Below are 17,440 nucleotides of genomic sequence, written 5' to 3'. Positions count from 1 at the left end.
CTCCTGTGCCATCAGCTCTGCTTTGAAGCAGTCTCCAGATAATAATGCAGTGCATTGAGACTCTAGTCCCTCACACCCCCCAGCAGTACAGCCTTGCCAATTGCTCATGGTAAAGATCTCTAAATGCAACTGTTGGCCAAAGAAACTATTGAACATATCCCAGCCTTCCTTTTCTTTCAGCTGAAGCTTCTGTGATGGTCACATGCCCCAGGTACTAACTCTGCCTTGGTGCATGGTCTACCTCCTCCTGTGCAAGTCCGCTACTAGAGGGGCAGAGTTTCGCACATGTATGTGTACATTGCACACACAGAACAGAGGTGGAAAAGTTATTTTTCCCAGGTGCTCTTAAACACAGTTTTTCTGGCTTAGGAGAAAAACACTAAATCTGAATAATCACTCAATCAGATAGTTCTAGTCTCCTGACTTTTAATAAGATGCCAGGCAGTCTGAGCCTTTCAGAAACTAACTACTCAGCACAAACTTTCAAGCATTTTCTCTTTGCTTCTCATCTCCATGTGGTGGCTGTTGGCAGGGGCGACAAAGGACTGATGGACAATGACTGCAGAGGAAGAGTCTGTCCCTGTTCCTGTGAAGACAACAAAGGACAAAAAAAGCTGTGTTCTTGAAGTATTAAAACTAACCACTGGGAACTTAGGGGGTTTTTTTTGCACCTTGTGATCAAACGGGACTGCCAATCCATCAAGGACAAGGCGCTCTCTGACTCTACCTATATAAAGCCTAAGGCAGGATCTCCACTAAGAGTGTGGGGCTTGCGGCAGGCATCCCAGGGCAGGGCTGTGTGCCTCCCACAGGTGATTCATGAAACAGGTGTTTTTCTCCATCTCATGGGCTATGGGCAAGGAAGCATGCAGATGCAAGTGAAGTTTAGAAGAGGAGCAGGCACTGGTCAAGTTCAAGCTCTGCCTTTGCCTTTTACCAGCCTGGAAACAGGAGGGGCAGGTGGCTGTTCCCTAGCAGGGATCAGAAGCCAGATTTGAGGCTGTGAAAGGCTGGGCACTGAAAAGGAGTCAAGCCCTGCAGTAAAGGCGAACATGGCGTGTTGTGTGCACAGGGCTGAAGGGCTGTGGAACTGCAGGGAAGGTTCCAGGAAAAAGAACTGTGTTGACTTGAGGAAAGTGTATTTGATGCAAAATGCCAGGACTGGTGGTAGGACTCGGGATAGGCAGCCCTTGTTTTCTGTAACATACCTCCAACTCTGTCATGGGCTGGGCACCTCAAACATTCTACTTCAGTTCTACCTTTCCCTCAAGTTTAACCACTGGGATACAAGAACTCACCCTTACTTAGTGCTGCCAATCACTTTGTACCCTGAACCTGCAGTCTGCAAGTTTCTTAACCAAAGGCCCTTGCCTGCATCTCCTTTCCTCTCCATACTCCTCAGGACTATGCCTGTGATGACAAAAGAGGTGTGGGGCCCTCACCTCACTCGCAAGGGGCACTGTAGCTCATCACCGTAGTTTCTTCTGGAAGAGAAGAAAAAAAGTGCTGGTGAGATACACTTGCCAAAAACTCAGTAAAGCAATACAGCTTTGTGCCTCTGTTTCTAAGAGAGGCGTTCCCTCAGCTTATAGGACATGACTCCCCTCTGCTGTGACACATGAAATTACTGATATCTGTCAAAGATTCTGTGTGTAGATTGTCCAGATTCACCCAAGTCATGGGGCCTGCAATCTTTCAAAGCTGTAAGTCCCAAACAGCTCCATTATAGTTATAGATTCCTCACTTTCTGAAGCGATAGCCATCCCTGACACATTTTTAACTTTTCTTCCCATGAGGGACCCCAGAGAACAAAGGACAAGTTGTTTTCAGTGTCATTCTTCTAAGGGAGCCCTTGCCATTCTAAGCCATCCCCTCACTATGGCCCCTCTGCCTTTGCTGCCTCCCACAAAATGAGTGTACAAAAGCACAGCTCTGAGCTCCTTGCTCCCCTCATGTTGGACGAGCTAGACCCTAAGTGGATCCACATGCCAACTTCAAGCTTGCAAGTTCTGCCGCCAGAGAAAGAAACATCTGCCGTTTTGAAACCCAAGAGGGTAAGTAAGTCCATCACTAGAAGGCTTCTATGGGGCAGTTAGACAAACACGTCAGGGATGGTGGTGTCATTTGAAGTTGTCAAACTTCAGAAAATTCCTTCCCGTGGTACATTTGGGTAGTTTTTGCAGTACAGCATCTGAGCTCACCTGGCATGTAGTAATCGTAGACCTTGATATTAGCTGGCTTATGATCCTTCACTTGCATGTCCTGCTGCACCAGCAAAGTGTAGGTGTGAGACTGTCTAGTCAGCTAAGACCAAGAGATGCAAGGATTACAGCCAGAACCAAAGTCCCATAAGACAAACCCTTCCACCTGGTCTCATTCAGGCTCCTGTGGAGACCTCATCACTGTGACAGATCTGTTCTGCTTTCCAGTCCATCTCAGAAATATCTTACTTCACATTCTGTGCCCATCCCCCATTTTTGGTCACCAAATTTAACTCAGCTCATGGAGACATCAAACCCACAGAATCAATATGCTACTTTCTTACATACATTCCTATTACATCAGCTCTTATTCTCCAGTTTCACACAATCCTCATCATTAAGCAAACAAATGCAAGGTGTGGATGAACCTCTGCTGGATGGTAGTGGTTACATGACCTGCTGTTGATTGGATTCCACCTTGTGCTACCTTGCAGCCTGAGCTGGAATCTTTCTCTGTGAGGCCCTTCTGCTCTGTGCTAGGTGTGGCACCTCTGTAAGGGAAGCAGCATCTCTCCAAGTCTAATGCATCTGCATGACAATAACCTGCTTACTATGAGGCTAGCTTAGCTTAGTTTATTGGCAACTGGGGATGAAGAATCACAGAAATGTAGAAGTGCTCCTTGGACATTCAGAATTTTTTTAATTCATGCCAGGTCTAGTTTCTGGTGCTGTTTAGGTATGCACGTAGCTAGAGAAAGGCTGGAGTGGTTGTTAATCTGTTGACTAATGAGGCTGTGGAGCAAGCGCTACTGCTCACAGAACCATCTGGTTTAATTTTGAGTGATCTTGGCAAACTCCATGAGTAATCTTGGATGCTCCCCAATACATTCAGGCTGCTTAAGGACTTCCTAAGAGTTAAGGCTTGATTGAATTTACTAGATGGATCCTACCACTACTCTCCAGTCCTGATCAGACACTGTATTTGGACTTCCAACAATCTCTGAACAGTGCCAACAGATGTAGGCTCAACATCAGACTTGGCCTCATTTCACTCAAGTTAAGTGGCCCTGTATACAGGCTCTACAGCTGAACTACTGCAGGCTGACACAACACACTTCTCCAGGTCAGCAAATGTGGCTGGTATGCAGGAACAACAGCTCTGGATACTTAAAATATTAATGGAACCAAGATACAAGAGTAAGCTAAAAGCTATCTGCCAGTCCATAGTCCTTTTAATGATGATGTTAGCCTAAATTTCACTCACTTCCTCCAGGTAGAGAATGACTCTGTCAGCTTCGCTTTCAACTTTCTTCACTAAAGGCATTTTCTTTAGCTGAAAATAGGGGAAAAAATGTCAGAAAGACTCTTAACAGAAAGCAGAACTATTCAGGGATACTTGTCCTTGTAAAAGCATAGGCAAAATGTTCACAAGGCCAAGGAAGCCCTTGGGTTAAGGGCAGGCAGAATGCAGCCTGGAAGAGACTTTGGGTATAAAGATTTCTTAGGAAGAAAAGAACCGTGTTTCTCTGCCAACAGGAATGATCACAGTTCTGCATACAGTCCTGCATCACCATTCCCATCCCAGCTGGACACAAACTTTTGGTCTTACCTCCTCCAGTGAACCTGCCACGGGGCTGTATCCAGACAGCAACTCCACTTGGATCAGGACCATGTTGGTGGACACACGATTCCCTGTGTAGCTGTAGCAGGAACCCAGGGGACAGTACTAATATTACTTTCTGAGGCACGATCTCCAGTTACTCCAGTCCAGCTTTGGTACTCAGGTGGAGGAATCTGCCTTTCCTTCCAGTATTTCTCCTGTAAGCACACCTGTTCCTGTACTGTAATAAATCTTTGTGCTTCCCCCGATCTCTCTTAATTGTGCCAAGCCAAGGAGAATGAATTACTTGGAAGGAATTCAAACCCTAACCCCTAACCCTAACCCCTAACCCTAACCCCTAACCCTATCCCTAAACCCTAACCATAACCCTAACCCTAACCCTTCTGGAGTTACCTTCTCTAGGCATGGCAGGGAATATCACATCCTCTGCCTGCTCTCTTGGCAGTTCTGTCCCAAGTCAGGTAGGGGTACAGCAGAGGAGAGTGGTGTGACAGTCAACCAGGAGCAGAGGTGGGAAGACTTAGGAATAAGTGTCAGCAGTCAGTCTCACAGGACCTTCACATCACTAATGTTTTGAGACTTAATTCTAGAAGAGGTTGAGACCCATAGACCTTGGGAAGACTTGTGGGGATTGGCATGATAACGAGATAGGACTATAGCCTGAGCCATCCCTCTGGGGCCTTGTATCTTTTACCCAGCTGAGGAGAACATAGTTAAGTGAATGGGGACATCGTAGCACTTGGACCTCATGAGCAAAGGGGAATCCTGCCCATCAAGAGACTGATGTGGTGCCAGAAGCCTCTTAGCACAAGGGGAGGCAAGAGGCAACTGTCTCTTACCGAGCCTGAATGGTGAGTGGGAATCGGGTGGCGTTGGGTGTGGTGCACTCTGTCTGCACAGACACGGCAAAGGTGATGTCGCTCCTCAGTGGAGGGATGTGGTACCGCAGAATGGCCTGTCAGGACAGAAGGAAGCTAGTTGGCAGGTTTTTCTGCTGGTGAGTATCCTTGTCTAGCGTTTGGCTGCTGTTTGCTGTCTTGCACTGGTGTAAGAGAAAACTATGTGGCGGAAGCAGAGGTTCTGCTAGTGCACTGCTCCTGGTGGTATTCAGTGGACTTCCTGGAGGAGAGTTGAAGCTCTGACTGTGTGGAGATGATCCAGACTTCACTTGGGGAACAGCTATTCCCTTCTTGTTAGATCCCAGCTACTCCTACCAGCCTTGAAGCCCAGATTCTTGCAAGTCACTGCAGCAGTTAATTTTCGGTCTTGGCTAAGTAGCAAGGTAAGAGGTCTCCTGGCTTTCAAGGCTTTTCCCCAGACATACCTTTTCTCCCTGGCTGGGCTTACCTGCAGGAAGAGGCACCCATGGCCCTGCACATGCACAGTATAATCTCGGGGAATGGCCGGCAGCTCCACTGTCTGCAGTAGGAGGCGATTGGTATTGTCTACTCGGATGTTTTGATTGAAACCATCAGAGGAGAGAGAAGCCTGAAGATCAGGGCCATCCTTGCTGAAGGTCTTGGTTGCATACAGGGCTAGGGCTTCCAGAGCAACCACAGTGTCCTGAGGAAAGGGACACACATTGGGCAAAATAGGATCCCTGTGTCCTGTGCACACCCAGTCTTTAACCTTCCCCTCCCTCATACTGCAGCTACAGCACAATAAGGGTTGAGATTTCCCCTCGCACTTTTAGCATGGAATTAGCTCAGAGGAATACAAATATTCACCCTTTCCCAACTCCCAGGAACTGTAAATCCATAAATCTTTTTTATTTTCTTTTTTTACTGTGGGCTGTACTAGAACCCATTGCTCTCACAAACCATAGCTGATGGCAGGTTCTCTGATGATGATGGCTCAAGGGAATTACCTGGGTTGAAGCAAAGCCTCCATAAGGGTTTTGCTGCTTGATGAGCCAAGACACAATCTGGGATGCCTTTCTGATTTCATCTGAAGACAAACTTGACTTTGAAAGGTGAGCCATGAGGATACTAGATGTCAATTCCACATCAACGGATGGAGCCCGATACCAATATAGGGAGTCTTCTTCCCTTTTGGACTGTTGACTCCAGAATATTTGGTCATCTAGAGGTGGAGTGGGAACACTTACGGAGTGTGTAGCTGTATCTAATGACCTTGGAGTCCTACTCAGCCCCTGTGCCTAGGTACTGAGTGAACATGTACATTGGGATAAGATATGGGTACATATCTTCCTATTCCCCCCCACCCCGTCTTCTTTTCACAGTAAAAACCTAGGCCTGCATCTCTACAACATCTGTGAAGTTCCCCTGGTTTAGATGACTGGAAGACCAGGACTGTGAGATCATCCATAGAGCAGGTCTGTCTCACAGTATGGATATAGTTTGTGACAACTTGGGAAACAGATACTATCCAGGCCTTGAGCTCCCCACAGAGCTCTGCCAGTGCCCCCCACCGCTGCCCTGCATTCCCTTGGTCATTCTGCCCTGGGATCTTCACACAGTTCTGCCAGTTACCCTCTCTCCTGCCGCACAATCTTTGGTACCTGATATTATAGCTGCCTTATCCAGTCTTTTGAGGATTTTCTGCCTGAGGGCTTTATCACCTGCTACTGCAAATGCATTTGCAGCTAGTGCCAGGCTGTAGAGGTTGGAACTGCCAGTATCAGCATTGACCAGGTCCTTTATACATCTCAGCGCTTTCCACACAACCGGGTCCTAGGATACAAATGAAAGCACACCGGTTGCTGGCAGGGTGTATGGGGAGGGAATGCAGCCTTATTGTGTGCAGAGAAGGGTGGAAACAGGAACAGGACACAAGGGGAGAAAAGTGGTAAGGTACCCCGTGTGGACAAAAGCAGAGTGCCGGTGCGCTGCCTGCCGAGAGGCGGCACACACAGCCCGTCCCTGCTGCTGATACTCACGGAGCGTGGCATCCCCGAGTGTATGAGAGCTGTTACGATCACAGAACTCAGCCCTAGTCCTTCCTCCACTGCACCCTGCAGCCACCACAAAACAGAGAAGAGAAGGGCTGACGTGAGAAGGGAGAGGGAGAAGTTTTCGAGTGCCTTCTGCTCCCCAAGCAAATTCCAAGCTAGCACAAATGCCGGTCCTATTCCTCCCCTAAGGAAGTGCCAGGAAGAACCTGCTCTTGCAGGTCCTGCTTGCTGGAGCACTTCTCAGCCACAGTGCCCCAAGCTCCTCTGGGTAGTTGATTCCCTCCCTCTGCTGAACATATTTCCCTTTTCACCTCTCCTGCAAAAGATTTTCAGCAGCAGATTTCAGTGCCAGGGGAAAGTGATGGTCCCACAATCCGCTGCAAGGTGGCACCTCACTGAAGGTGAGGACAGTGGCAAAGGTATGGAGGAGCAAAAGAAGCTTTTGCAAGGGGAAGTGAAAAATCCTCCTCACTTGGAGTATTAATCATCTGAGGTCCTGTCCACTGCTGACTCCGCTTCGGTGGTACTCTGTGTGTATCTGTGCATGCATAAAAGTGCTGTGTTTCTGAGTGTATAGGGAACCTCCCTGGCAAGGTGAATCTCACATGAGTGGCTGCCATCAATCTCCATTCACTCCATATCTGACTCCGTACAGAGAGGAACTCAGACAAGGAAGAAATGGCAGTTCAATAACGGGAAAGGAAGCTAAAGCAGTCTAACAAGGGAATAACACAGAGCTTGAAAACCTTTTTTTTTTTCTTTTTTTTTGAGGCATGTGTTAGCTTTTGATATGGGGCTAGGGCAGGACAATGGTTCAGTTCCCATGTGTGTATCATCAAATGCAAACCTCAATCATTCATAACCTGAAAAAATGCCACCATGATTAAGCACAACCCTGAGTGTCACTCAAGGGTGACCCTGGGCACATCAGAGCCTCCTCCTACAGTAGAGTTCGTTTGTTCTTGGCATTCAAATTGGGCCAGAAAGTGAAGAAGCTCTGAGGTACCTAATGAACAGCCAGGACATGTCATACCATCAGACCATTGTTGAAGAGGTTCCCCACACTCTTGAAGCAGCCAGATGGAGTCTGACTTTTAATCAGGGCACTGGCAGCATCCTTTATATTCTGCTCATCTATGTGGATGAAGTCCTGGGCTTGGCTGAAGGTCTTGAGGACCAGGGCAGTAAGCCTAGAGCCAAGGAAGGGAGAAGAAAATTGGACTGAACCAGTCACTGATGCCCATCTCCAGTAGGAGACAGAAGCCTCTGTGTTTTCCACTATCTCATCCCTGGAGAAATACCGGCAGGCCAGAGCCTCTTTGTAGATGGAGAACTGGAAACGATGCACATGACAGAGATACTCTGGAAGCTTGAGCTCAAATCCATTTGCAGCAAGAGATAAAAAATTCACTGACAGTTCAGTGCTACCCCCAGACCTCTGCCAATTTCAACAGGGTGCACTTGTGTGATTTAAAGCCAGGAGAGTCAGTATTTAATGAGCTCACTCAGTGCCTTTCCCAATCCTGTTTGGGCACAAAGCACTCTGGAAAACCTGTGAAGAAAAAAGCTTTGCAGCCAAGTTTTCAGAATCAGCTTCTGTTGGGGTGCCCAAGCACAAAAAAACAAGGGTACCTCAAGTCAGTTCATTGGCACGGTTCTCTTCCAAAAAGTCTCAGGAGCAGTTTCTGTTCAAAACTCCACACTTTCAGGCTTCCTCAGTTTCCCCAGGCCAAAATCTAAGCCAGCTTGAGCATGACCAGGTCAAGTTGTTGTTCCTCAACTCTGTCTGGATACTTCTGCTTACCATGTGTTCCCTGGCTCACTTCCTTCCCCAAAGGCACTGTATGAGCCATCTGTGTGCTTGTACAGGAGTTGCCGCTGATATCCTGTGGGAGGAGGCTGGGGTTAGTGAAGATGTTCTGTGTCTGTCATGTTCTCAAGGTGACAACCTGCCCTGCCAATCCTGCTGATCATTATAGAGAGCATTGTCTCTGAGGAATTCAGCAAAGGGCTTTCAGAGGGGTGCTGTGTACCCCTTGTTCATCTGAGACACAACAGCCTGATTTACACTTCTATGATTCTGATGGTGTCAGACAAGTGACGATGCACAAATCCTGTTCAGCACCAAGCCTCTGCTGAGATCCCCACCACACAACCTGTTGTAGTGGACATCACCAGCTTAATAACTCAACATGAGCAGAAATACACTCACCGCTTTCCAGATAGCCAATTGCCTTCTGTTTGATTTCTGGAGTCAGTTGTCCTGTTTCTTCAAGGTATCGTGTGATAAAGACATTGGGGGCAAAATGAACCATGTTCTGCTCACCACAGCCACTGGACATCTGGAGGAGCTCATCTATGTTATGCAGTGCTGTCCCCAAAATGTCACCTGTAGCACAGAACCACAGCTTTGGGAGCTTTACATATTCTTGCATGTAAAAAATTTCTTGTCTCACCAATTCTCCAGATGATAACCTGCTAAGACTGGTCTCAGTTCACCTCTGCTCACACTAGGGTGACTTTAATGTCTATAGAGCCCTGTAGAAAGGGTGATATGGTACTTGTCTATCTTTCCCTTGACTTGGTGAAATTATACATCCATCTGGGCCAGTGTCACTTGTATAAGAGAGATGGGATGCTTCTCTGGAAGAAATAAGGGCCCAGTATCACACCTCACTGTATACATTCCCTCTTGTTACTCTGTCTGCTAAAGTAGACATGGTGACACCAGAAGAAAAGACTCCTGCAGAGAAAAATCTTACTTTCCAAGACCCTCCTAAATCTCACCTAAGAAAGAGATGTGGGCTCTCTCCGACCCAAGGACCCTGTTCTCCGGCATATTGAATGTGATTGTCTCTGAAGCTGAAGTTTCTGCAAATGGCAAAAGCATCAGAACAACAACAGGCAGGAGGGAGATGGCAGACCCACAGGCATCCCCCAGGAGATGGTGTAATCAAGGCTGGGATCACCTCATCACTTGGTGAAATCAGCATCCAAAAGAGGATGACACAGAGATGAGTCCACCCATGGATGAGTGACTGTGATGTGGTTAGGCAGTGGCTTGGAACTGCCAGGAGCTTGTAGTACTAGGCGGAGCTGAATGGCTCGACTCCCCATAAAAGCTGCAAAATCCGTGATTTTTCCCTCCCTATGCACCTCCAGATAGTCCTAGAGTTGTTCACAGACCACACTGCTTCTGTTAGGTCTCCTTGCTCTGTGTGCATGTACAGCCCCAGTGGTAAGACAGTCCCTGTCTCAGGGATACCTGCACCTACCTTTAGGGCATAGGATTGAGGTGTGGGTCTTTTCCTCCAGCAGCCCCTCTGCCTGGTGGGGAGAAGGCTGGTCAGCTCAGAAGGGAGAGCAGTAAAATGAGATAGCAGCTGCACAGCACCCGACCTGCCTTGCAAGCACCTCTTCCATCCTCATGGGCCATACAAAATGTCTCATGCAGACAGCATGCCGACAGTGAAGTTTCACTGAGAAGATGGTTTTTAAGCTGCTGCATGGCCTCTGCTCCCATTTGCCTGCTAGCAAGCAGTTCTGACATTTTTGTCCCACTGAGTGGAGTTGCTCAGCTCACGCCCCCCACCCAACCTACCCTTAGAATCACTCCTTGACCAGCATCCCTGAGAAACATGCCTACTTGCCTGGCCAACTCTCCCTTCCAGAGCCACCCACCAGGCTGTTTTTAGCCTGACCTAGTTCTGACCTCAACAGGACCCTGAAGCATACTCTGACCTTCACCAATAGGTGTTTAACCACTGTGTCCTTCCCTCCAGACTCTGGCATAACAGCTGTACTTTCAGTGCAAATATCTTCCTGCTCCATCACCTCAGCAGTAACAGTGAAATTCACCTTCCCTAAAGAACAAAACATCAAGAGGCCAGCTGGCACATCCATGCTTACGTTTTAGTTTGCTCAGCCTAAGGCTGCTCACTCATGCTTTGCATAATAGGACACTCTTCCTTCATTCCAACTCTGGTTTCCTCAAGCAGCTCTGCCAAGTGCCTCCCACTCCTGCCCATCTTTTATCCCCTTACCTAATTTTGTAGCCTTCACATCCCAGAAAAATGTTTTTGCTGAATCAGGACACAGACAAGTAGTGAACCTGACATGTGCATGCACAAATTCAAAATCCCTGGAGTCCATTAGGCTAAGCTGGAGCTAGAGGTGAAACAAAAGGGAGTTCAGGTTACAGAGCTGCTGCTGTGTTTTTCCTTTCAGCTCCTTTACCCAAGTGTCAGTCAAGCCCAGGGCCCTGTTGCAATATCTGTGGGCCACCAGCAGCCTACAGACATCACAGTCCTGTTGGGTTGAGCTTATGGGAAAGGATAAGCTGGACAGAGATGGGTTTGCATGGAGCTTTGTGAAGAGCTTCCTTGGTGTCTTTTGCCCAGTGCCTGAAGAGGCAGCCCCTTGTCTGGGTCTCTATCAGTGAAGTACTGTTACCACACATTCCCCTGTCCAACAACCATCTTGGAGGGAGCCACTCACCACCATGCACTGCTTCAGGTAGCTGAAGACTTTGACTTTCAGGGGAAATGACTCTCCTCGGAAGACAGAGTAGGGCAAGGTGGGTTCCACGAAGAAAGGCTTAAAGCTCCGCAGGCTGGTGGGCTCTGAGATTCCCAACCCATGGCTCTCTGAGGTGCAGAAGGTCATGGCCCTCCAGTCTGTGATACTGTCGGGTACTGTGACGGCTAGCTCAGCAGCCCCTGAATCACTGAGGAGAAAACAGAGCGGAAGGAGTTGTCCCCATCCCTGTAAAGAGTTCTCTTGGGAAGACAAATGCAGAAGGAGTATGAACTGGAAGTGCATGTGAAGATGTGGGGATTCCTAGGAAGTAGGATAGGGGTATGGGAAGGATAGCAAATAGGTGGGCAAAGAAAGACTGAGAGGCGAATGCAAACCAAAATTTGCTTCCGGACTATGTTGCACCTTAAATTCTTGTTTTGTGTGGGCACACAAGGCTCCCAGGGGTCCATGTTATACACCCAGCCTGTATCAGGGAGTACTGTGTGACACTTCCACTACACTGCCACCCAAACCCCCAACCACAGCTCGGCAGTCATCATTATGTCACTTACAGATCTGCATACAGAGAATAGAAGACAGTCCCTGCCCTGAAATGGACATGATCCAGCCAAATGAGATGGAGAGGTAGAGATCCCATTTTACAGATGGAGAGCATTGGCTCATGGGAGAATTAAGAAAGCTGAGATGTGTGAATAAGGAGAGAACAGTGGATGCTGTGTAACTTGCATCAAGGCCTTTGATACAGTCTCTCATAGTATCCTTGTAGCCAAATTAGTGTGGACTGGACAAGTGGATGATAAGGTGAGCAGAAAGTTTTCTGGACAACTGGGGACAAAGGATGGTTATTCGTGACACAAAGTCCAACTGTTGTCTGTTTACCCATGGCATCCCTCAAGGATTAATACTTGGGCCAATACTGCTTAATGGCTTTATTAATGACATGGATAATAGGGGAGAGGACATCCTCAGCAAGATCAACAAACTAATGTGCTATGTCTTAGCAGACTATGCCTCGTTGGGGAGGGGTTCCTGATATGCTGTAGGGAAAGGTTGCTATTAAGAGAAATCTTGAAAAGCTGGAAAATGGGCTTGAAAATGGGTAAATACAAAATTCTCTATCTGGGATGGAATAATACCATGCAACAGGGCAGGCTAGGCAGTGACTGGCTAATAAACAACTTTGCAGAAAGAAGTGGGGGTCCTGGTTGATAACAAGTTGAACATGAGACATCTAATGTGTCCTTACAACAATGAAGGTTATCTACGTCTAGACTGTATTAAGAAGACTGCAGCCACTGGGTTGAGAAAAGTTATTTTTCCCTTCAATTCCTCCCTTGTGGGCCCACATCTGGAATACTGTGTCCCATTTTTGTCTTCCAGTAAAAGAAAGATGTTGACATACATCCAGTGGAAGACTACCGAGATGGTCAGGGGGCTGGGACATTTGATGTACAAGGAGAGGCTGAGAGACCTGGGGTTTTCAAACTTAAGAGGGAAAGGCTAAGGGAATATTCTACTGCTTTCTACAGCTACCTAATGGGAAGGTGTAGAGACAATGGAACCAGTCTCTTCTGAGGTGCATATTGATAGGATGAAAGGTAACAGACACAAGTTGGAACATGGGAAATTCTGACCTGAGGTAAGAAAAAAAAGTACCATGAGGATGGCCAAATTCTGGAATGGTGCCCAGATAGTTTGTGGAATCTCCATCCTTGGGGATACACAGAACTTGACTACAACAACCTGATTTAACTGGACCTGCCTTGCACAGGATGTTGAGTTACAGACCTCTGGAGGCCTTTTCCACCCTACAGAAGTCTGTGATTTTAAGTTTCCCAGGGTCATTTGGAAAATCTTAAGCAGATCCAGGAACAGAACCAAACTTCCCTTGTCCTTATCCACTTCTTCACATCTCCCTTTTCTTTGTGGGCACAGAAGGCAATAATGTCCTGGCTCTGCTCTTGCCCATCGCCTCTCTACTGTGGCTGGTAGGAGGCCATGTGGGGCCACAGCCCATAATTACTCACTTGATGGGAACCAGAGTCCAGATGAATGTCTCTGGAAACCAGGTACGTACTGGCCCTGCCTCGCTACCCAGCTCAACGTGCTCTGACTCAGCACGTTCAACAGCAGCATCTGTTTCTGGATCCAAGTTGTCCATGTCTGCCAGCTCGCCATAAGCTATTGGGAATACAAGCATTCATTCAAAGGCAGAGCAACTGTGAGATCAGGATAGAGTTCAGCTGGGAAAAGCTCAGCTCTCCATCCCTCCCACAACCACTCCGATCCCCCTTGTCCTCTCCAAGATGCCCTCAACTTACTTCTCTATTGTCTTGCACAAGACAACCCAGGAGACCTTGTGGATTCCAGCATGCATGTGCTCCCCCGTGAGGAACTCTACTAGTTCACACTTTTGCTTTCTTAGCCCCCGCAGAAAAGCCTAGATACTGGCCAGTGCCAATCTTGGCTCATTCTCTGATTTCCAGAAAGACCTTTGCTAGTCTTACAAACTGATGTTCATTCCTGAGACAGCTGCCTCATTTCCCCAGCAGAAGTTTCCAAGCAGGTTCTTCCTATGCAGCCAACCCTCCACCTCTCCAGTGCACTGGACACACAGACATGTCAGGACCCTTCCCCTCTTCCTATGGTGCACATCTCCTGTGCAATCTCCCACTCATCTCTGGAAGCCATCCCCAGTTCTTCAGCACACTGCATGTGCAGCTGCCCTTGTGGAGCCTCTATGTTACCCGTGATTTCCAAAGAAACAGGATAAATCAACATGTACACATGTAGTCGTAGTAGAAAGTTGTCTGGGTGCGGCACTCAATTGGAGACTTGATTTTAAGGCTGGTTAAAAAAGTGAAACCCGAATTCTGGAGGAAAAGAGGGGAAGAAAAGAAAGCAGATTTCAGTGGAAATGGCAGTGTGTCTGTGGGTCTGTCTCGGCCCCCGCCTCCCAGCATATCAGCCACCCCGTGTTGTTGCACCTCAGACTGACCTGCAAATTTAAACAGGGAGTGAATGCAGAACCACCCTGCTCCCAAAGCCCGGTCCTTGCCCTCACACGAAAGGAGGACCTCTCCAGTCAGGACTGTGGGGATGACCACTTGCATGTGCATGCCCATACACAAAGTAGTTATTTTGGCACCAGTTTGCTGCCCACCCTAACAGAGACTTGTTCTTATCTTTCACCTTTCTACTATTCTTTCCTCCTTTTCCCAGTCCCCCTTTTCTCTCAGGTGCTTTGCTTTTCCAAACCTCCAAGTTTCTCTGACTCGGGCTGACACTCCTCTCTCCTTTCAACTCCTACAAAATCTGAGGGCCTCAGGCTTGGGATAAATAGGGGGCTGGGCTCTGGGGAATCTGGGAATTTATCAAGCCGGGAGCATGAGTGTCAGAGATCTCTTAGTTCAGAAGCTTGGCAAATTCAGAACTTGAAGTTGCCAGCATTTACAGGAAAGACAATCTGTGAAGGGTTCTAGGACAATCTAGGGCCGACCCGGTATACAAAAGGGCTCAGCTCTTGTATTTCTGGAAATCAGATTTACCTTCAGAAGTTCATAAACATCTGGTTGGGACACTGCATAACTGTATCCATTGTACATGAATGGTGACATTGTTCCTGGTGGAAGGGTGGTCTGAGGGGAACTGATGGTTCCTGGGCTCTTGTGGATAGTACAGTAGTCACTGTAAGAGTCTATGAGGGTGCTGGGGTGCTCTTGAGAATAGCTGAACATATTGTACACCTGTAGACAGAGAATGAAAAGAGCACAGGTCAATGTGAGAGGTGGGGAGTTTTTAATTTCTATCCAGAGATTTTCTGTGACCACAGAGGCAGAGCTCAGATCCTGCCTGCTGCAAAAACCCAGGCCCAAGGGTTTTTGAGCTTCATGGAGCTCAAGTTTTACAAGTTCTCACAAGTTTTAGATGCATAGCACAAGAGATGAACATGAACCCCCCTGGGGTATTGCTGCATAGCTCTGGACACCTCTAGCTCATAGATTGTACCTGAGAGCTCAATGCAAACAGTGAGGAGACCTTCCCTGTAAGAGTACTTAGACAGGTAGCTTCTTGTATGACTGAAGGCACATCCTGGATCCACCAAGAGAGCGTCAAGAGGCAATTCAAGGGTCCTCAGAGCCAATGCATCCCAGGTCTAGGGGAGAAATGATGCCCTTCCACTGCCAAGGCACCACTTACTGTCCACTATGCAAATGGAAGAACTGTCTGGTTCATGTGAGCTAGAACAATGCCATGGAGCCTAACACACATTGGACTTTTTTTTTAACATAACTTTTTTTTAAGAGCACTGTCATGAATTGATTCAGGAGATGGCATTCTCTTGCCATCTGGTTGCCACTGTGGCAAAGGACTCTTAAGTTTAAGAAGGATGTGACTTTGGTCTGTATTTGGGGGATTATTCTATTAGATCCCTCTGTAAAGACTGGAACTTTTGACTGGTGTTTGATGTTGGCCTTCTTTTTTTCCTCATTAAGGCATGTCCTGTCCCCATTCAAGTACTTGTTGGTATATCCATTGTGCTTTATTAACCAGTGCCTGCAAACAGATACTCAAAAGGCATCTCTTCAATATTAGCAAGGCTCAACACTAAAGTGACTCACACTATCCCTGGATAGCTCAGCCTCTGGCCTCAGAAGGACACTCTCATCTACAGCACGGATGCTACACAGGGAGCCTGGTGCAGCCTGCAAATGGAGATGGACAGCCGATCCTGGGAGAGCCACAGTGTCTGAGAAGCCAAGCTTCACCTGAAACAGCAGAAGAAAGAGGGACTGAAGAAGTTTACAGAGGAAGGAAAGGGGACACTGTGGCTACTCAATTCTGCTGGACATCTATTGCCAATTTGCACTTACTTAGCTACCCTCCAGCATGCCTGTCCCATTATGTTTTGCGCACTACTTACATGGTTCCTGAAGCACTTGGAGACTTTCAGACTGAAGGTGTCAGCTGCCACTTGTCCCTCAGGGAAGGCAGTGTAAACAAAGAGGGTAGCCATGGGTGAAATTAGGTCAATAGGCAGAGTGACATTGAAAGCTCCACTATACTGATCTGAAGGAAGGAGAAATAGAAAAAGTACAAGAGGCAAGGAAGTCTGTCTCCAAGGTTTAAGGCAGCAACATGCTCATCCTCTACAATACTTAGTTACTTGCATAAAAACTATTCTGCCTTGCTTCTGGGGAGGCCACAGATAGATGAGGATGTAGGTTAGTGCCATTTTGTAGCAGTGACCTTACGTCATGAGGGATCTTGACAGTAGTGTGCACTTTGAAGAGAAATTACTTTCTATGTGAGTCCAGCAAAAAGATTCTGTGAGTTTTCTTGGAGATCTCTGATAATTCCTGCTTGGCAGATAAACTGTGACAATTTTTTCATCATTTGATCAGAAAAAAAATTTAGGGAAATTAAAAGACAGAGGTGATATATTTGCCATTTCCTCTTGATCTTTTGTGCCAGCTCTGTTGCTTCCTGTTGGCCTCAGATCTCTTTTCTCTCCTTCCCCATTTAGGCTGTAAGGGTATTCCTGTTGGGTCCTTAATCTGTTCCTGGTATTTAGATGCTCTTACCTGATGGTGGATCAAGAAGTACTGTTGTTTGCCCATGATGCACAAGGGATCCTCTGGCCAAAACCTAAAGGGGAATGAACAGAGCAAAGGGTTGATAGTGCCTCTGCTCCATGTCTCTGGGCCAGCAAAGGGCCCTGTGCCGACACAGACCCGTCTCAAAGCTGACTTCGTTGTCAGTGCTGCCCTACACTCACCAGGTGGTAGAAGTCTGCTCTGGCAGCCCTGTCCCCCAGCTCTGTGTCTAGGATGTGATAATGCACCGTGACCTGCTGCATGTCCCTGCAGGGCAGCATTGCCTGCACTGGTTGGATCCTCACAGAACTGCGGCTGGAAGAGTAGAAGGCCCTCAGAGTGCGGGATGCAGTGCCGTAAGACACCTTCACATTCCGACCGTTTAAGTCATCTGGCTGCGTCTTTGCCTGTGGCACAGAAAAGGTGGCTTGGTGTCTGAAGACTTCTCACAGCTCTCCCCATGCCAAAACTAAGACTGACTGCACAGTGGGCTCTGAACTCTCCCAGGGTAAGGTGTCTATTTTCACCTAAGCCAAGCTCAGTCAGCTCCTTTCTGTGGAGCTTTGGC

The 17,440-nt window shown here is 47.6% G+C and overlaps 1 protein-coding gene across 1 annotated transcript; it reads right to left on the bottom strand.

The window, feature by feature from the left end:
* Nucleotides 1–1,443: 1,443 nt before the first annotated feature.
* LOC104620128 (alpha-2-macroglobulin-like protein 1) lies at nucleotides 1,444–16,346 on the bottom strand. The gene is given in 21 exon segments (XM_010286255.1): nucleotides 1,444–1,484; nucleotides 2,202–2,304; nucleotides 3,466–3,534; nucleotides 3,811–3,901; nucleotides 4,662–4,777; nucleotides 5,170–5,385; nucleotides 5,690–5,904; nucleotides 6,344–6,515; nucleotides 7,770–7,926; nucleotides 8,541–8,622; nucleotides 8,949–9,125; nucleotides 9,524–9,607; nucleotides 10,006–10,063; nucleotides 10,478–10,599; nucleotides 10,780–10,903; nucleotides 11,234–11,462; nucleotides 13,303–13,456; nucleotides 14,061–14,148; nucleotides 14,824–15,021; nucleotides 15,898–16,044; nucleotides 16,200–16,346. Coding segments are annotated over 21 exon segments (2,736 nt in total). The 5' UTR covers nucleotides 16,293–16,346.
* Between the last annotated feature and the right edge of the window lie 1,094 nt (nucleotides 16,347–17,440).

This window comes from Phaethon lepturus, unplaced genomic scaffold, assembly GCF_000687285.1.
Source record: "Phaethon lepturus isolate BGI_N335 unplaced genomic scaffold, ASM68728v1 scaffold37214, whole genome shotgun sequence".
In the NCBI taxonomy this organism is placed as follows: domain Eukaryota; kingdom Metazoa; phylum Chordata; class Aves; order Phaethontiformes; family Phaethontidae; genus Phaethon; species Phaethon lepturus.
Note: the sequence above shows the minus strand (reverse complement) of the source record. Positions and strands in the feature narration are given on the sequence as shown.